The sequence below is a fragment of the Galeopterus variegatus genome, unplaced genomic scaffold (genome assembly GCF_000696425.1).
Source record: "Galeopterus variegatus unplaced genomic scaffold, G_variegatus-3.0.2 Scaffold162, whole genome shotgun sequence".
Taxonomy (NCBI): Eukaryota; Metazoa; Chordata; class Mammalia; order Dermoptera; family Cynocephalidae; genus Galeopterus; species Galeopterus variegatus.
The window spans coordinates 264,910-284,955 of NW_007726273.1; the positions used below are offsets into that span (position 1 = coordinate 264,910).

The 20,046-nt window shown below is 48.6% G+C and overlaps 2 protein-coding genes across 3 annotated transcripts in view; both read right to left on the reverse strand.

The window, feature by feature from the left end:
• Nucleotides 1–3,506: 3,506 nt before the first annotated feature.
• LOC103609686 (zinc finger protein 689) lies at nt 3,507–8,874 on the reverse strand. 2 transcript variants are annotated; one of them, XM_008593994.1, is made up of 4 exons: nt 8,366–8,874; nt 8,050–8,163; nt 4,905–5,186; nt 3,507–4,820 (listed from the first exon to the last, which is right to left on the reverse strand). In XM_008593994.1, the coding sequence occupies exons 1-4, from the start codon at nt 8,568–8,570 to the stop codon at nt 4,003–4,005; spliced, it is 1,419 nt and encodes a 472-aa protein (XP_008592216.1). In that variant the 5' UTR covers nt 8,571–8,874; the 3' UTR covers nt 3,507–4,002. The 2 variants fall into 2 exon arrangements, with proteins under 2 accessions (XP_008592216.1, XP_008592211.1); XM_008593989.1 differs by having other exon boundaries at nt 3,507–5,186.
• A 3,361-nt stretch (nt 8,875–12,235) lies between these two features.
• LOC103610155 (zinc finger protein 689-like) overlaps nt 12,236–20,046 on the reverse strand; it is a 17,689-nt gene continuing 9,878 nt past the window's right edge. The window contains 2 exon segments of the mRNA XM_008594380.1: nt 12,236–12,489; nt 12,492–12,574. Coding sequence (XP_008592602.1) covers nt 12,236–12,489; nt 12,492–12,574 — 337 coding nt within the window.

The following is a 20,046-nucleotide window of genomic DNA, read 5'->3' on the forward strand; positions in this document are numbered from 1 at the left end:
TTCTTTGTTATACTCACAATAATAGTTTATTAAAGCGCAGGATACAGATTAAAATTGGCCAAGGGAAAAGCTAATGGGGCAAAGTACGGGAGAAACCATGAGCAAACTTTCAGGGGTCTTCTCCCAGTGGAGTTGCACAGGAATGCATTTAATTCTCCCAGCAGTGATTTGTGACCTGTGCGAATTGTTTCCAATGAGGGCCTTGGTGTCCAGGGTTTTTGGTGTCTGTCACATAGGGTTGGAGTACCCACATAACTGACCTCAGCTACTCAGACCCCTGCCCCCCAGAGCAAAAACAGGCATTCACTATAAATCACATTATCACATTGTTAGGATAAACTTATCTAGTCAGATTGGTATGGCATGACCCAAGATATCCAGCATACAAAAACACTAATCAGATAAAATATCCCAAGGGCTCAGAATTTATTTCCCAGGAGTGGGCCAAGTGCCATTCCTGAAGATGAGCTTTCTTTGGAATGTGCAGGGTTTGAGCAACCGACAGCTGCTGAGTTAACCCCTTCCTGCACACACTTGAGCTCCAGGAGTCCACTGTGCCTGGTGAACTACAATGATATTTTGGATCTCCTAGAATTAGAACCAGTTTAGATCCAATGTTCAGTATTCCCTAAAAACTGTAGTTACTCCCCCTTCTCCAATGCCCAGTAACCCTGGGAAACGGCTGTAGGTACATTTGGAAAAGGCTGGGAAGAAGATCTGCAGCATATCTCTTTCCAATATAGCGTGGTCCTCCATCAAGGGGACCCAGCCTCCTCTTCATTCAAGTGGCCCTAGGTCTGTAAATTGGCTTAAATCTGAGAATTACTAAGCAGATGTGTGGAAATGTGAGAGACCCATGGAGGACACCTACTTAATAGGGTTCTTGTAAATATTAGATTGGAATGTATATAAAGTGCTTAGCACAGCATGTGGCACATCATAAAAGCTCAATCAAGTGGCTATTAATAATATTGCAGTAGGCCAGAGAATAAACAGAAGTGGATAGTGAATGTAGGCTACTGCTTCAAGAAACTTGGCTGAAAATAGGATATGGGGACTGAGGCCAGAGGGAAAGTTCTTTTTTATTGTTTTAAAGACAAATCTGCTGGTAACCCTGAGGTCAAGGGTTCGGATCCCCTCACCGACCAGCTGCCAAAAACCAAATAAATAAAGACAGATCTTAGCATGTTTATAGGCTGGAGTGTGTGTGTTTGGGATGAGAGACTCTCAAATCACAAAACTGAAAGAGGAGAGGGAAGAAGTAATAGATGGAGCAAAGGCCCTGTGGGGGGCAGACATGGATGAAATTCAGGCACAGCTATGGTGACGAACACTGCATGTGAGGACTTCGCCTGACGTACGATGGGAGCAAGTACAAGTGGTCACACAGGTAAATTTGGAGTCGGGGTGGGGAGTGGAATGTTGAAGGAGTTCCTATTTGACACCTGGTTTCCTTGGTGAAAGAGACATTCACTGGTTAAGGGTATATGAAAGACATAACATTGAAGGCTTAACAGGTTGGAGATCAGGAAAGGTATGGCCCCTCTCAATAGCACCATAGATTTTTTTTTTTCTCCACAGCTCATATATAGGCATGAAGGCACATGAGAGAGTAACCCAGATTGGAGATATGTATTAGTCAATTCTTTTGGTTCCAAGTAACAAACTCAATTTCCTCTTAAGCAAAAAGGGGAATATATTAGAAGGATACTGGGCTCTCTCACTGAGTACAGGGCCAGGATCACAGCTGGTCATCGAAAGGACCCTGGGACCAAAGTGCCTTAGGGAACCTAGGAAGCTGTCTCTCATTTCTGCTCTCCACAGACCACATAATGGAATTTAGGCACCAATGGCTCCCAAGTTTTATGAATTACAATCCAGGCCCAAAGAAAGTTATGAAATTGCTAGGTGAGGAAATACTTTGGTCAGCCTGGTGATAAAGGGTAGGGGAGAGAGCCAGTTCTAACACAGGGGCTAGCAGACATCCTGATAGGTACCTGCGAGGGCAGAGCAGCTCTCCCAGTGTGAGGGGCCAGATCTCCACCAGAACAGTAAAAATTTCTACTTGTCAAGGAGCTAGCTTTACATTTTGTAAAAAGCAATTCCACAAGCAACATGATTCGTTCATCAGATATTTTATTGGGTCCCAATCTGGTACGACCCCTGCCTGGGGGTAGCTCATCATCCAAGGAGAAACAAACAAACAGTTACAATGCAACTTGCTAAACACCCAAACAGAGGTAATTACAAAACGCTGTGTTCCCCAGCTGCTCCTCAGTCGGGCTGAGGCCAGGGCAGCTGTAGGAAGAGGCAACCGGGTAGGAGCGTGACCCACTCCAGCTGCTGGAATATGAGAGAGTCATGTTTGGAAATTCCAATTTGGTGCAGCTGCCCAAGACAAAGTGGTAGGCCTTGTTCACATTTAATTCAGTAAAGCTTTACTGAGCACCTACTCAGTGGGTGCCATGGAGGCGTATCAAGGATTAAGACACACTGCTGCCACTGCCCTCAGTAGCTTATGTGAGGCAGGCAGGCATGGACACAACTTGATGACTGTACACTCTTCCTCTCCATATTCAGTTATCTAACTTTCCACCCTCCTTGAATGGCCTCACCTCATTTTATGAAAAAATGTTGACTGAGGCCTCATGGAAGCTTCTTTGCTGATTCTCTTTATTCTAATGAGAATCAGGGAGGAATAAGATCCAGTTCTCAAGGATTTTCCAGACTGCCTGGAACTAGGTGCAGTCCCATTTTCACTTCTTGCTGATAGACCACAAGTCTCCTGCTTTTCGTTAAGACCAATCTTCTCCCAAAGCTTACCGTGCTTATATCTCATACCCAGACTGAACCAATTTTCCAAACACAGGGTGAAGAAGACTTAGCTTTATAGTATGTGGTTTAGAGAAAAAAAGCTTAGAGCATTTAGATGTTTGCAACCCAATAAACCCCTGGTACAGTGCAGCTGTCTCCAAATCCAGTGCAACCTAGAGCTGTTAAAACAAGTACAGACCAAGGAGATATACAGTGTACACTGCAGGTGCTGCCTTATTTTTGTATGATCCTTTAAAAGGAATATTGAAAAACCAGTGCCTGTTTGGAGAGAGATGTGTGGGAATTGAAACCTTGTCTTTAAGGAATGCTTGACCAAATTAGTGCTATTTAACCTGAAAGCTTAGGGGAAAAGTGATTGTGATTAAGTTATCTGAAGGGCTGCCATGTAGATGAAGTATCAGACATATTCTGGAAAGAATTTACAGAGAAGGATGTGGTATTTAACTTTCTAAAAATCAGCGCCATCACCAATGAAATGACCTGCCTTGTGAGCTACTGAACTCCCTGTCAACAGAAGTTTTCAAGCAAGGAGTAGAAGACCAGTCGGCAGGAGTGTTGTAAAAAGTAAGCTAAACCAGGTTTTTCTTTTTTTTGTCCTTTTTGAGACCGGCCGCACCGCGCTCAGCCAGTGAGCGCTGTGAGCGCACCGGTCATCCCTATATAGGATCCGAACCCGCGGCGGGAGCACTGCTGCGCTCCCAGCGCCGCACTCTCCCGAGTGCACCACGGGCTCGGCCCTAAACCAGGTTTTTCCAACTTGGTATGGAGGAAGAGGCAGAGTAGGGGAAGGTCCTGCCCTCTACAGATGGGATTCTCCCGACTGCAGGCAAGGGGACAGGTAATCCCCATATGCACTAACTAGAAAAGCAGACAGCCCCTAAAATAGATGGGGAGAACTTTTAGCTTTGACATCCACATACACAAATTATTTTAGGATAGGGTAGCCTGGTAAACCTTAACGACATGATGTCACCTCTCCTAATAGGACTGTTGTTAGACACGCACAGTAAGGCAGTCATTGCGGTGGAATATACTCAAGTTCAGGCCAGTGGAGCAGGAGACCTGGGTTTTATTCTGACTCTGCTCCGTATGACCTAAGTCTTTTTTTTCCTTCTCTTTCCTGGGCCCCTCCATGAAATGAAATGAACTTATACAGTCCTTCCCATTCTAAAGAACACTGCCTCTCTGGCTGGGCCCCCCGATAGCAGATCTAGGGCCACAGTTTTGGGCCTTGGGGATACACTTGTGGACGGCCAGAGACCACCTCTGGCGGAAGCATCGGCCACACTCAAGGCAGGGGAAAGGCTTCTCCCCAGTGTGCAGGAGCTGGTGCTGAGCTAGGTGGCTCCACTGGGCAAAGCGCTTGGAGCAAAGGTCGCAGGCATAGGGCCGCTCGCCTGAGTGCACACGCCGGTGGCTGGCTAGCAGTGAGGGGTAGGCGAAGCGGCGACCACAGTCTTCACAGGCATGCAGCTTCTCCTCGGTGTGTGTGCTGCGATGTATGGCCAGGGAGCCGCTCCGCCGGAAGGCACGTCCACAGTCTGGGCAGGGGTAGGGCTTCTCCCCTGTGTGCAAGAGCTGGTGCTGGAGCAGCGTGCTGCGCTGGGAGAAGCGGGCCTCGCAGTGCTCGCAGGCGTAGGGACGCTCCCCAGAGTGCACACGCCGGTGACTGACCAGGCGAGAGGATGAGGAGAAACGTCGCTCACAGTCTGGACACGGGTAGGGCTTCTCGCCAGTGTGGATGCGCTGGTGGATGACCAGGGCAGTGCGCTGGCGGAAGCGGCGGTTGCACTCCAGGCAGGTGTAGGGCTTCTCTCCCGTGTGTGTGCGCTGGTGGATGGCTAGCAAGGAGGGGTAGGCGAAGCGACGCCCGCAGCTAGGGCACTGGTGGGGTTTCTCACCCGTGTGCGTGGTCCGGTGATTGGCCAAAGACCGGCTCCTCCGGAAGCAGCGGCCACAGTCAGGGCAGTGGTAGGGCTTCTCGCCTGTATGGATAACCTGGTGCTGGGAGAGGTTCTTGCGCTGGGAGAAACGTTTGCCACACTGATCACAAACATAGGGGCACTCACCAGAATGCGCTCGCCGGTGGCTGACCAGCAGGGATGGGTAGGAAAAGCGGCGCCCACAGTCTGGGCAAGGGTAAGGCTTTTTCAGATTCTGGGCACACTTGTGGCTCTCCAGGGCCGGGTGATCAGGGAAAGTACAGCCACAGTCAGGGCAGATGGGGCCACCGGACGTCTGCCTGGGGATCAGTCGGGGTTTGCTGGGCCGCCGCCCCCGTTTCCCCTTTCGGGGTGCCTCCTTCGGTGGGAATACTTCCTTCTCCCCATTCTTCTTTCTGGTTCTGGTTTCTATAGGAACACAAGGAGATATTAATTTAACAAATACGTGGCTCCTACCCTTGCCTATTATATGTTGCAGGTTACTAGGCCAATAGACTCAACCTCAGTCCTCAATTGTTAGTGCCACAACGGCTGGCTGGTTGGCTCAGTTGGTTATAACGCTGAGGTCAAAGTGTTCGGATCCCCCTACTGGCCAGCCACCAAAAAAAAAAAAAAAGTTAGTGCCACAGACAGCTAAGTGTGACATGCTATTATGGAAAAACGGAGGGTATTATAGGAGCCCCTAAACAAGCCTGGAGAATTCAGAGAAGATTTTCTTGAAGGAGTTTAAGCTGACTGCAAAAACTGAATATTTAAAGAGGTGAGGAGCTTACATGGTTCAAAAGTCAAAACTTATTTTTCTCTTTGTTTTTCTAAAAGTCAAAATATTTTAGAAAGAACACAGAGAAGTCTTGCTCCCACCCTCGTCCCCCTCTACCCCACAGATACCACATTAATTAGTTTCTCCCAGTGTTTTTTATGCAATAAAACATATATTCTCTTCCCCCACCTTTCTTACATAAAAGATAACATAAGCACACTTTATCCATACTTGACTATACCGTCTTTTTTCCCTTAATATATTCTAAAGATTGTTCTATGTCAGCACGTGTCCTTATTCTATTTTACAGTTACACAGAATTCCATTGTGAATGAGCCATAGTTTATTTAACTTAGCTAATTCTTTTTTGTTTTGTTTTTTAGCAGCTAGCCAGTATGAGGATTTGAACCCTAACTTTAGCTTGATTCTTTTTTTTTTTTTTGGTGGCTGGCCAGTACAGGGATTTAGCTGATTTGACCTCAGCGTTATAACCAACTGAGCCAACCAGCCAGCCGTTGTGGCACTAACAATTGAGGACTGAGGTTGAGTCTATTGGCCTAGTAACCTGCAACATATAATAGGCAAGGGTAGGAGCCACGTATTTGTTAAATTAATATCTCCTTGTGTTCCTATAGAAACCAGAACCAGAAAGAAGAATGGGGAGAAGGAAGTATTCCCACCGAAGGAGGCACCCCGAAAGGGGAAACGGGGGCGGCGGCCCAGCAAACCCCGACTGATCCCCAGGCAGACGTCCGGTGGCCCCATCTGCCCTGACTGTGGCTGTACTTTCCCTGATCACCCGGCCCTGGAGAGCCACAAGTGTGCCCAGAATCTGAAAAAGCCTTACCCTTGCCCAGACTGTGGGCGCCGCTTTTCCTACCCATCCCTGCTGGTCAGCCACCGGCGAGCGCATTCTGGTGAGTGCCCCTATGTTTGTGATTTGGTATTATCATCACCACACTCTCCCGAGTGAGCCACAGGCTGGCCCAATTTATCTGATTCTTAAAAGATGAAATAACATAATGGAGTGTTATAAAGGTTAAAATGGGGGCTGGCCAGTTAGCTCAGCTAGTTAGAGCACCGTGCTTATAAAGGTTGAAATGGCAGACCAGGCAGCGGACACAGCACAAAGTCCCTAGGATAACTGTGCAGTGCACACAAGTGTAAGATCTTCTTAGACAAAAAGGGTAAGGCAGGAAGTGGAAACAAATGAGGTATGAGCTGGCAGTGACTAGGTCATAACACCCTCTAAGCCAATGGTTTCCAAACTTTATTGTGATCAGAATCACCTGGAGGGCTTATTGAAACAGATTGCTGGGTCTTACTGCCAGTTTTGGATGCAGCAGGTCTGGAGTAGGGTCCAACAATTTGCATTTCTTTTCTTTCTTTTTTTTGGTGGCTGGCGGGTATGGAGATCCAAGCCCTTGACCTTGGTGTTACAACACTGCTCTAACCAACTGAACTAACCAGCCAGCCCAGAAGTTTGGTCTGGGACCAAACTTTAAGAAGCACTTTTCATTTCTGACCAGTTCTTGAGACTCAAGAACTGGTCTGGGACCAGCTGCTGGTCTGGGACCAAACTTTAAGAAGCACTGCGTAAGCACTGTTAAAGACCTTGGACTATATTGTTTGGTCTGGGACCAAACTTTAAGAAGCACTGCGTAAGCACTGTTAAAGACCTTGGACTATATTTTATCCAATGGTCCTCGAACTTAGATGCACATCCAAATCAACTGGGGCTGTTACAAAAAATACAAGTTCCTAGACATCCACTGAATCCACAAGCGTGAATCAATAGTTCTGGGATGGGGTCCCAGAATCTGTATTTTTACCAAGTTCCCCAAATGACTTAGATACAACCAAGAGCCACCTGAAAGCCTTGGCAAAAACTAACTGAAAGGTTTTAAGCAATGAAATGTCATGGTCAGATCTGAATCTTTTCAGATATCCCTGGCCTTAGAGAATCTAGCACAGAAACTCCAGCCCAGACAGTTCCATCTGCCCCTTTGGGTGGATCTGGAGCTCTTGGAATGGCGTTAGCCTGGCTGAGTAGAACACAATATGTCCTGCACTGGTTAGGGTCATTCTGTCATAAGAGCAGAAAGAGGCCCCTGCATCCCAGGCAGCGGCTCCCCATGACCCCTTCAGCCCAAACCCAGAAAACTGCAAGGAGTTTAGGGTCTCTCAGTCCAGGCCCAGTTCAAAGGACGCTGCGGGCAGGGATCCTGGGAAGGATGCTGGAGGGTAGCTGCTTTGAAAAGCTCGCTGATTCATTTACACAATGGAGAACTGTTGGTGGTTAGTTTGCAAACCAGCATGGGAATCTTTGTATGGTGGACCGAGCCCACACCAACACAGACACGACCCAGAGACCGTGAAAATAAACACCAAACCCAGCACCACAGCCTGGGTCATGGGTACACCTAGCCAGGCCAAAACTCTGGGCTGAGTCATTGGCAGTTAGAACGGTACAGGAGGGCTGCAGGCTCTCCGTGGGCATTTTCCACTCACTTCTCTGGACTGTTACCCGTCTCGGATACTCCTGCGGATCCAGGGCAGCCGGTTCCCAATCATCTGTATTTCGTTCCAACCAGGAGATGAGAGATGGTTTGGGACCTGCGCACCCTGGGAAAGGAGAACCAGTCAGAGGGCCAGCTCCTAGATAGCACTGAGCAAATATCTACCCGACGGCATCTGCCGCCGAGCCCCTGCCCCCTTCCCTAACAACCTGGTGGCAGGCCAGGACCCTGGACTCCCTGCCCTCCCCCCGCCCCCAATCTCCCCCATCCCTTCGTGCCCCGCGGAAGCGGATTGGGCCGGGCCTCACCGAGCGCGCCCAGGTGGCCGTAGGTCTCGCGCATCACGTCCCGGTACAGGGCCCTCTGCGCGGGCCGCAGACACCCCCACTCCTCCGGGGAGAAGTACACGGCCACGTCCGCGAACCTCACGGCCCTCGGCCTCCTTCCCCTTCTCCGACTGGGCCCGGCTTCTCCTGGTCCCCGCGCGGAGAGCGGAGCCGAAGGCGGCGCCATTGGACCCGAGAAGCCGGCGCCACGGCCTTCCCCGTCCCGACCTCGGACCCTGGGCGCGGGCGGACTCCGGGGTTTAGGAGCCGGACCAGGGCTGAGCGTGGCCGGGGAGGCCCGGCGGGAATCGGACTCGGCCGCCTGCGGGGCTAATGGAAACCTTTCGCTGTTATTCAGGAAACTCCTGCCCGAACTTGGGTGAAAGGCACCGGAAGATGCCTTCGGGGAAAATGGCGGCGCTGCTGTTGCACCGCCTTTGCCTGGAACACAGGCAGCTTCCAGCTATCGATTTTATTGACCGGAGCGCCATGCCGGCTTCCTAACCTCTCTGCCCTCAAGTGTAATGGCGCTGCGGCGCTGCTTCACGCCCTCTCTTTTTTTTTCCTCCCATCACACGCGCTGATTGGGCGGCGGCCGAGGATCGAGCGTACTGATTGGGCGCTGGAGAAGGCGGCCTGTTTGAACGAAGCCAACGGATGCGTAAGGGCAAGAAGCTGGACCTTCAGTGTCGGGTGACCACAGTGAGTTCTGAAGTCGGTTGCGGGGACCTGGGATCAATCAGTAAGAGGCCTTGGGGTTGTTTTCCACTGTTCTTCTCTGGCAGACTCGGCCTATCTCTGGAGGAAATGACTTGAGCGACAGAGCCCCTCTGGCCAACCCGGGGTTCTTTTTTGTAGCTTTCTCAGAGAGGCCTTCGCTTTGGACGATGGTTAACTTCCTTCTTGCCCTTTTGAGAAGGGAATTAAGGTTAGCGTTATCTGGGGGGCAGGAGCCGTGCCCAACGTAATACACATTTCATCTTATTGATTCTTTGCTACCATTTTGTGAGCTGATGGTTACCGTTCCGGGTTCAAATGAAGAAACGATCTCAGAGGGATTCCATGAGCTTCCAGGGTCATATCGCTAGTAAGGAGGAGGGACAAAGATTTAAATGCGGGACCGACAGGCCTTTATTCATACCACTGAACTCGTCATCCTTCCTTCTGGCTATGCTTATTTGCTTGCTAACTCAGGAATCCACCTGAGCCCTTCGTCTCTCTTCAGGTTCAATCTTCTGAATAATCTCCATGCATTATTTGTACATAATATTTATTCAATGTACAAAGCATACTGCTAGGCGGTTAGGAGAGGCAGGGTTTCAGAAATAAGCCAGGGGCCATATTTTGAATGAAGTTTATAGTCTAGTGAGGCATATAAATTCACAACTCATGATAACAGAATGATACCAGCATGTATGTGAAAGGCACAGAAAATTGCTGATGGAACCAGTCAGCACCCATCCCTTTGCCCCCCACTTCTGTGTAAGGGTGATGGTGCAGAGTTTCACCAGCTCAATGCCATTTCCCAGGGGTACTGGAGGCAGGAGAATATATCATTTGCCACATCTCTTACCTCAGCTGGCGACATACACTTCTGTCTCTCTAACCCATTAACCAATATTTTAAAGCACCTACCATGGGCAAAATACTAACCTTAAAGCCTTCAAGGAATAAAGACGAATAATGTGACAGGAAAAGTCACAAAATAAGACAGGCGGTGAGACATTCTGAGGAAGGAGGTGTCTGAACAGAGATGGTAGAAAAAACTGCAGGTAATATTCATTGAGTTCTACTGTGACCTGGGGATGAGTATTTGTCTATTGAACTACTGGAGTCAGGGGGAACTGGTGGAATGTCAGAATTGCCAGGATGAGTAACGACAGAATCCCTCCTCTGAATGAATTTTGAGATCGATGCATCAGATGGGGAATGAGTTTGGTCTAGGAAAAGGTAGGATTTAGAGAGGGCAGTGGTGCTCAATATACATGTGCTGAAAAAACAGCTGAATTCTGTGGCCATAGAAGGCTCTGGCACAAAACCAGGAATTCAGGAGTGACCTGGCTGTGAAGGGAATAAAGATACTTGCTGATGTAGTAAAATACACTTAACGGTAAAACTAAAAGACTGAAAGGGTAAATTGGTACCAGATATTGGAGGGCTTCATCCTGTACACTGGGGAGCTCCTAAGTCAGTCTATAGACGTAAAAGACCTCACAATGTTTTAGGAATTTTGCAACTTCTGGTAGTTTGCAGGGTGAACTGATAGCTTTGTGCCTACTCTTTCTGCATAGAGTACCTTTTCTTGGGCCAGGCTTGCCATCATCTCAGTGGGAGCCGCTAACCGAGGAATCAGGCAGAGTCAGATGCGCTTATCTGTAGGAAAACACTTTTTAAAAAGTAACCAGGACTTAATGCTCCCTTCTGTACAAATTCCTGAATCCACACTGGGCATGGGAACAAGCAGGGCTCCTCTTGAAGGACAATGGACCGCTGCAGAGAAGGGTAGGGACGATCCAGGGAGTCTGCAGACCCGAGGACACATGAAGGCCTAAGGCACCCTGTTCTGGGTAAAGGGAAATGGTGTCGAGGGCCAACTAATTACCCGAGATGTTGATATAGATGATCTCAGTTGAAACTCACCTTCCAGAGTCCTTATGAGGACAATTATCCTTATACCACAGCTATCAAAAACTTGAGCAGCTTGCTCAAAATCTGTTAGTAAAGGCAGGGATGAGATTTGAACCTGGAATGTCCTCTGCATTGCACTGGCAGCTAAACTGGGTGACAAGCTTTCAGGGATTCCTCCTTGTTTTATGCTCAGCGAGGGGAAGCAATTGGAAGCGCACATGTAGGTTTCACCTTACAGACCGACTGGACCCAACCTTGGCCTAAGATGCCATTGCGCCATCCACCCAGATCAGGCCAGCGGTGGTAGTCCCTGGGGAGGGAATACAAGAGTCTTGCCTTTTCTTACCAGATTTGTGTGGTCCAGTTTCAACCTGTACCTTGCAGAGTGACATGTCCCTCACTGATACATTTCTTTTTTTTTAAAGATGACCAGTAAGGGGATCTTAACCCTTTACTTGGTGTTGTCAGCACCACGCTCAATCAGTGAGCTAACCAGCCATATAGGATCCGAACTCGTGGCCTTGGTGTTATCAGCACCTTACTCTCCCGAGTGAGCCACAGGCAGGCCCTGTTACATTTCTGATCACCTCTATGTCCTGCTCTCTGAAGGGAGACTTGCAGGTACCTACAAACCTTGCCACTTGGTGCATCTCCCCCTTTCTTCCTCTTTGTCATGCCCTGCTTGCTCTCCATGGCCTTCCCCAATACTTGATGAGGAAGGATATCTTCCATCAGGAGTTCCTTCACAGCTCCTGACCCAGGTCACCCGCACTCCTGGAATTTACTTGAGAACTAGCAGACGTGAACTGGGGGGTCCTGATCCCTGAGATCAGCAGGTTGGCACAGGGACTGACCAAGATTTCTCCACATCTTTGCCTGTCTCTGGTGGCCTGATGGGTGTATGGGTGAGCTTTCAGGGCATACTTATCTTGAAGCTTTTCCCACACTGGTGCAGGGAAAGGGCCTCTTATCAGAGTGGATATACCTGTGGCTGAGCAGGAGGGAGGAGTAGGGGAAGCAGATGTCCTAGTCTGGGCAGGGGTCAGAGTTCTCACTTGGGGTGTGCACACCCTAGAAATGGCCAAGGGAGCCTCTTTGTCGGACCCACCACCACAGTCAGAGCACCAGCAGGGTTTCTTTCCTGTGTGGGTGAGCTGGTGCTGGAGCAAGAGTCCCAGCCAGCAAAGTGAGTTCCACATTGTAGGCAATGGTGGCAGTGCTTGCCTAAGCGCACATGCCAGTGGCTGGCCAGGAGGGAGGGTTAGCTAGCAAGGCGGCCTGTGCACACACCTCTGCATCTATGCACAGACAGGGCCCTGCTCGGGGGAACAGGAGGCCACGGTTGGGGCACAGGTAGGGCTTGTCCCCAGTATGGAGCAGCTGGTACTGGACCAGGTGAGCCCTCTGAGAGAAGTGGATACTACATGAACCACAAACATGGGGATGGTCACCAGAGTGGATTTTCCTGTGTCTGACCCACAGGAGGGGAAGGCAAAGAGCCGTCTACAATCAAGACATGCATAGGGCTTCTCCTTTGCATGTGTAGCCAGAGCCCCACTTTTCCTTAAGCAGTGGCCCCGCTGGGGCAGGAGCAGGGTGTCTCACCTGTGTGGATGAATGAGCCCTGCACCGAGAGAGCAGCAGCTGCACTGTCACAGGGAAGGGCTGCTCCACAGAGCAGAACTGCTGGTGGCTGGCCAAGAGCAGGAGGGAGCGTGAACTGTGGTCACAGCCCAGACATGGGCAGGACCTCTTGGGAGCCTGAGCAAGCGTTGCCCTGTGGTTCAGGGACCCTGAGACAGCATCTGGCCACAGCCCCTGCGGTCAGAGCCCTCAGCTACTCTGAGGGGGTCTGCACCCCTAGCATGCTGACCTCTCCCTGATCCCCAGTTCTTCCTTCTGTTCTACTTTTCTTCTTACTCTTGCTTTGCACAGAAACAAGAGAATTGGAAGAAGATTGCAGGGGGCTCTGAATCCCCACAGCCACTCCTCTCTTGGAGTCAGGCAGTTGCGAGCGGGGACGGAGCAGAACCCTAGACTGAGTGCCTGTTCATAGGCATAGGGCCTCAGTGAGAGGCCCTCAGTTGGAGAAGTCCCTCCCACCTCAGGCAGCTGTATTCATTTTCAGAGAAAAGTGCCATCCCTTATTCCACACTCAGGGTGTCCAAAACTGTAGAGTGTTCTCATAAGGAAGGGCCGAATGTGAGGTACTAAATAGCAAGATGACAAAGTCTCTGCTATTCTAGGGGATAAGCCAGCAAGGCTGGCTTCCCATTTTGACTTTTTCCCCCTTCTCCCTCCCTTTGAGGTCTGACCTTTGATTGAACCCAGGACCCTGAGAGCTTTGTAAATGAGAAACTTATGTTCTTATTTTGTTTTTAAGTAGTTAGCCATGAATCTTCAAGTGCTGTGGCAGCTGAAAATGTTCTATTGATAGTTTGGTACCTGATATAATTGATTTAGTCAGTATGATTTGTTATTTTCACTGGCTTATAAAAAGGAACCCAAAATAAACTGAGATACCTTGCAGGTCATCAGCCTGTAAGGTCTTCCTGATCTCATAAAGTGTGTCTCTTCATATCCCACCATCTCCCCTCGGGGTACTGGTTGGCAACAAATGGCGCCCAAACAGGGACCGGAGTATGGAGAAACTTCTTGGAAACCTTCATGTTTTAGGGCGTGCACCTATTCTGTTTATTTTTATTTTTATTTTTTTTTCCTTTTTTGTCTTTTTTTCGTGTCCGGCAACGGATCGCAACCCTCAGTGTCGCGCCCGCACCGGAACAGGAATGAAGGCATATAGTCAGATAGTCAGGAGCAAAACTAATGGGACAAAGAGGGAGCAAAGAGCTGGATCTCTTTCTCCAAGTTTTGAAACCTATGCTTAAAGCCCGGGGCTGCAAGGTCTCTATTGTTCACTTAGAAGAAACTTGGGAACATGATGGGAGACAGCTCAGAGAACATTATTGTGCTGTGGGTCCTTCTAAGGTCCCTGTTGACACCTTTTCTTTATGGAATTTGATCAGAGACTGTTTGCATCTTGGCCATGAGGCTTCTAAAGTCCCTGTGGTCTCAACCGTCTCTAAACCTATTGAAGTTTCTGATATACTTTCTTCCCCCACTGATGTTATTGAAAAAACTTTGATTAGGGAATGCACTGAAGAGATAGAGGATAAAGAGGAAATAGATAGTAAGGCGGAATTACTTCCTGCCGAGCCATTGCCTTCACCCCCACCTTTGGCCATTGAGTCCCCTGACTTTTTGTTGGCTTTTGACCGTCTGATGAAGTTCTGCCATGGAAATCATAAATGGTCTTGCAGTATGGGGCTACTGCTCACTTTACTTTGAGCTTACTTGAGACAATGTGGTCAATGCTCTCTCCCCAGCAGATTGGAAAAGTATAGCAAAAGCCTGTCTTAGTGGAGGCGAATACATTTTGTGGAAATCAGAGTTTTCTGAATGTGCTCAGGAACAATCTGAGTGCAATCACAGAGAAGGACTTGAAGTCCTTTTGATATGTTGGCTGGTGAGGGTGATTTCTCCACAGTGGTACAACAGTTAGGATTCTCCGCTGATGTTTACCAACAGATTAATACCATTGTCCAGCAAGCTTGGAGGAGGTTCCCACGGCCGGCACTACAATGGAAGAACTTAGAAAGATCAGTCAGGGTCTTGATGAGCCATATCAGGATTTCTTGTCCCATTTGTTACAGGCCGTGGGATGCCTAGTGGTAGATGGGGAGGCTGGAATGCTGCTGACCCAGCAGCTGGCTTGTGAAAACACCAATTCGGCTTGCCAGACTGCTGTTTGCCCTTATCATAAGAAGGGGACAATTTCTGACTATGTCCGTCTCTGTGAGGATATTGGGCCCTCATACATGCAGGGGGTAGCTTTTGCCACTGCCTTACAAAATATAATGCCCTCTCAATATTTTAGAGAGCAAGGAAAAAAGGATCCAAGGCATAGATCCAAAACATGTTTTAAATGCGGAAAAGGAGGTTTTTTGCAAAGCAATGTCCTAATCAAGCTTCCATTCCTGATAACTCCCCTTCCATACCTGCTCCAAATATCTGCCCAAGATGTCGGAGGGGGCACCACTGGGCTAATGAATACCATCCCAAAACCATGGTAGAAGGTTGGCCTCTTCCCCAGCAGGGAAACAGGAAATGGGGCCTGGCCCAGCCCCATCAAACAATGGCGGTCATGTCCATCTGTCTTCCCCAAATTCTGGAGTTGGCTTCCAAAAAACCATCGCTGACCTCTCCTGGGCAACCAGAGGAAGTGGAGGATTGGATCTCAGCCCCACAGCTTGGTTTGTGTTAACTCCTACTATGGGACCACAAGCTATACTGGTATATTTGGCCCTTTACCTTCAAGCAGTGTAGGAATCATCTTGAGATGGAGCAGCCTTACTTTAAAAGGTCTTCAGGTGTTTCCTGGAGTCATTGACTCTGATTATACTGGAGAGATACAAGTTATGGCTGCTGCAGGGCAAGGAATCATCACTGTCTCTCCTGACATGAAAATAGCTCAACTAGGGCCGGCCTGTGGCTCACTCGGGAGAGTGCGGTGCTGATAACACCAAGGCCACGGGTTCGGATCCCACATAGGGATGGCCGGTTCGCTCACTGGGTGAGCGTGGTGCTGACAACACCAAGTCAAGGGTTAAGATCCCCTTACCAGTCATCTTTAAAAAAAAAAAAAAAGAAAATAGCTCAACTAGTATTGGTCCCTCTTTTAATTACAGGTAAGGTTCTTCAAAATACCCCATGGGGAGAGTAAGGGTTTGGGTCATCTGATAAAGCCTATTGGGTACAACAAATAGGAAAGGGACACCCAGAATTAGTGTTATCTATTCAGGGAAAACTCTTTAAGGGGTTATTAGATACGGGAGCTGACATTTCTATCATGTCCTGAACACACTGGCCTGCTTCTTGGCCTTTGCAGCCTGCCATGACTGAGCTCTAGGGGATCAGCCAATGAAGTGCACCTTGGCAGAGAAGCTCTTTCCTCACTTGGACTGACAATGAAGGCCATTCCGAGATTTTTCATCCCTATGTGCTTTCTTCTATACCTATTAACTTGTGGGGACGTGATGTCTTGCAGCAAATGGGAGCTTTACTATTGAGTCCCAATGAAATTCTGCACGATTCCTCTACCCCTTTATAATGGGGGCCCTAATATCTCCTGCCACTGCTGATCCAATTTCTTGGATCTCAGGTACACCTGTATGGGTGGATCAGTGGCCCCTTACTCAGGAGAAATTGCTTGCATGTCAAAATTTGGTTCAAGATCAACTTCAAAAGGGCCATATTGAGCCCTCTAATAGTCCTTGGAATACCTCTATTTTTGTCATTAAGAAACAATCTGGCTTGTGTAGACTTTTGCAAGACCCCTGAGCTATTAATGCATTTATGAAACCCATAGGCATTTTACAACCTGGCCTTCTGTCTCCTATAGCCATCCTGGCTTCATTTTATTTAATAGTCCTGGACCTGCAGGACTGTTTCTTTTCTATCCCCTTGTCTCCTTCAGATTGTGAACGGTTCACTTTTAGTGTACCCTCTTAATTTTCCAGCCTCTGTGAAAAGATATCAATGGAAGGCATTGCCACAAGGTATGGCTAATAGTCCTACATTATGTCAAAAATATATTTCTAATGTTCTTGAGTCTTTATGATGCCAATATCCTCAGGCATATATCATCCATCATATGGGTGATATTCTAATTGCCCATAAAAATCAACAGCGTTTATTTTCAATATTTGATTCCCTTTCTAAGGTATTATTTACTGTTGGGAAAATATAGGGAAAATGGTCAGGGCCCCTCAGATGTTCAGAATCTTGCCAAGCATTTGATGTAAACAGGCATATGTGCTTAGGTGTTCCTTGGTTATCGTCTAGTGTAATTATGCATGTGCACCCAGGTGTCCTGGGTTATGGACTTAAGTATAAGGATGAGTGGCTCTGATCCACGGGCGCCTTCCAGTCCCAGGATGCCCCTACTGCTGCTGGAGGCTGCTGTTAGTGCCCCCAGGAACTTCTGCAAGGCCACTGCCGGACCTGTAAGATGTACAGTGGGACCAGTCTGTACAATGGGTTTGGAGGGTCTGAGCCCTAGCTCTGACAATATAAGTGGAAACTTAGAATAACTAAGATAACAGATAATGAAACATCTTGACTTTAGTTATGATTTGCCTTACTTTACAATTGGCATAGTTGTGGCAGGATTATGGGCAGGTAAAAGAGCCTAGCAATTTGCATAGCCGTGGCAGGATTATGGGCAGGTAAAAGAGCCCAGCAATTTGAGTAGTCATTGAGGGATGACAAGCAGGTAAAGAAGCAGGAAACCCCTTGGGAGGGGGAGGAAGTGTGGCTACCTTTGAGTATGTGGTGCCTGGTGGCCACTTTCCTGTTGAATGGGGTCTGGCTGTTGCTCGCTGCACTGTGAGCCAACATGGTCCAGAAACCCCACAAAGCGGCACAGTTTTGAGACTTGCAGCAGAAAGCAGACAGATTTGAAGTGAGGATGTATGCCCTAGAAGCTGAAGTACAGCGACAGGTCATCCTTGCTTCCACCACCAAAGACATATGACAAACCCGGTGGTGAGTTGGGGGGGACTATGTGTCTCCTGGCACAACCTGCTCATCAAAGTGAAGCACTAGCAGCCTGTGGGACCGGGCTGACTGGTTGGCAACCAACAGGTGATCCAGTTCACTGCCTATGTCCCATATACTCAGGTTGAATAGGTTGGCTTGGGGAAACAAAGTAGTAAAAACAAGGAGAGCCCCTGGTTACTGCAGCTATGGGACCTGGGGTGGGGGGGGGAAGGTGTAACGAGCTCTAGGAGACAATATGGTAAATGCATGTGACATTTGTTCGACATGCAGATGGCTTGCTGGGTGCCACTTAAACCCGAGAAGTCTGAGGGTGCCACTTAAACCCAGTGGCTGGCCAGGTGCTGTAAAACCCGAGAAAAGAGTGCCACATGCAGATGGGCAGATGACCCGAGGATGGGTGCCCCCGCAGAATTTCAAGTCTCCGTTACTACGTGCCTGTCTCTGAGGCAGCAGCTGCAGAATGGCCGCGGATGTGCCCAGGGGCAGGCCAGCCACTCCTTGATGGTCTGGGAAAATGCAGTTGTTTGAACTGTGGGCAACCGCTGCAAGAAACTGCTTGAGACTGAGTGAATAGAAAAGCCTGGGAACTCAGGCAGAGACCTACTGCAGGGGTGGAGCTGCTGCAGAGGTCATCTACAGAGCAATGTGGGGCAGAAAAAGTGGGGTCGGAACCCCCATAGTGAACCCCCACTGAGGAAATGTCTAGTGAAGCCAGGATGGTGGGACTGCCGCCAGGAACCTAGAACCGTGGGGCTGCTGGCAGTGTACAACGATGGCCTGGAAAAGCCATAGGCACCAGGGCAGCTCAATGGGCTGCACCTGGCAGAGCTGTAGGAGCAAGGTTGCTCAATGCTTTGGGGATCCAGGTGCCCCAGTGTGCCTAATGTTTGCCCTGTTTGGGTTTTGGATTTGAAGCCTGTTTTTCTTTCTTGTCTATTCCTACCCTTTTGGAATAGGAATATGTACCCAATGTCTGTGCCACTGTATTTTGGAAGTAGATTTGTTTTTTATTTTTGCAGGTACACAGCTGAAAGGAGTTTTGCCTTTGGTCTCAGATGAGACTTTGGACTAGTATGTACCCAATGTCTGTGCCACTGTATTTTGGAAGTAGATTTGTTTTTGATTTTTGCAGGTACACAGCTGAAAGGAGTTTTGCCTTTGGTCTCAGATGAGACTTTGGACTATAGAGTTGGTGCTAGAATAAGCTAAAAACTTTTGAGACTGGGAGGGAATAGGATATGTGAATGCAAGGTCAGTTATCCTCACTAAAGGAACATCGTGGAAGATTCCGAATGTGTAGATTGTATAGTGAGGGACCCTGAAGGGGTGGATTATGGGGAAAATATAGAAAAAANTTTGCCCTGTTTGGGTTTTGGATTTGAAGCCTGTTTTTCTTTCTTGTCTATTCCTACCCTTTTGGAATAGGAGTATGTACCCAATGTCTGTGCCACTGTATTTTGGAAGTAGATTTGTTTTTTATTTTTGCAGGTACACAGCTGAAAGGAGTTTTGCCTTTGGTCTCAGATGAGACTTTGGACTATAGAGTTGGTGCTAGAATAAGCTAAAAACTTTTGAGACTGGGAGGGAATAGGATATGTGAATGCAAGGTCAGTTATCCTCACTAAAGGAACATCGTGGAAGATTCCGAATGTGTAGATTGTATAGTGAGGGACCCTGAAGGGGTGGATTATGGGGAAAATATAGAAAAAAATGGTCAGGGCCCCTCAGATGTTCAGAATCTTGCCGAGCATTTGATGTAAACAGGCATATGCGCTCAGGCGTTCCTTGGTTATCGTCTAGTGTAAGTGTGCATGTGCACCCAGGTGTCCTGGGTTATGGACTTAAGTATAAGGATGAGCGGCTCTGATCCATGGCACCTCCCAGCCCTGGGATGCCCCCCTGTGGGGGGGGCATGGGGAGGTCACTACTGTTGCTGGAGGCTGCTGCTAGTGCCCCCAGGACCCTCTGCGAGGCCACTGCCACTGCCGGACCTGTAAGCTGCCGGACCTGTAAGCTGCTGCCGCTGAGGAAGCTGAGGGCTGAGCTCTTGTCATCTGCCAACAGCTCCTGGAATCTTTCCCAATTACCTAGCATGGACCTATGTGTGAGGGGTCTGGGGACCCAGTCTGTACAACGGGTTTGGAGGGTCTGAGCCCTAGCTCTGAAAATATAAGCAAAAAACTTAGTATAATTAAAATAATGAAACATTTTGGCTTTAGTTATGATTTGCCTTACTTTACAGCTACTTATGGTTTGGTTCTATCTCTGGAAAAAATTCAAATGCAACACCCCTTTTCCTATTTAGGTCATATCATAGACAACAAGACCATCTGCCCACAAATTAAAATCAGGCGTGAGGGCCGGCCCGGTGGCGCACTGCTACAGTGCGCCGCTTGGGAGCGCGGCGGCGCTCC

What these genes read in the sequence shown, in the direction of transcription:
- LOC103609686 (XM_008593989.1), bottom strand. Translation starts at nt 8,570, where the DNA reads ATGGCGCCGCCTTCGGCTCCGCTCTCCGCGCGGGGACCAGGAGAAGCC. An exon ending in CGGCCACCTGGGCGCGCTCG is followed by an intron (nt 8,164 to 8,365) that starts GTGAGGCCCGGC and finishes CTCCTTTCCCAG; the next exon opens with GGTGCGCAGGTCCCAAACCA. An exon ending in ACGGGTAACAGTCCAGAGAA is followed by an intron (nt 5,187 to 8,049) that starts GTGAGTGGAAAA and finishes GTGTTCCTATAG; the next exon opens with AAACCAGAACCAGAAAGAAG.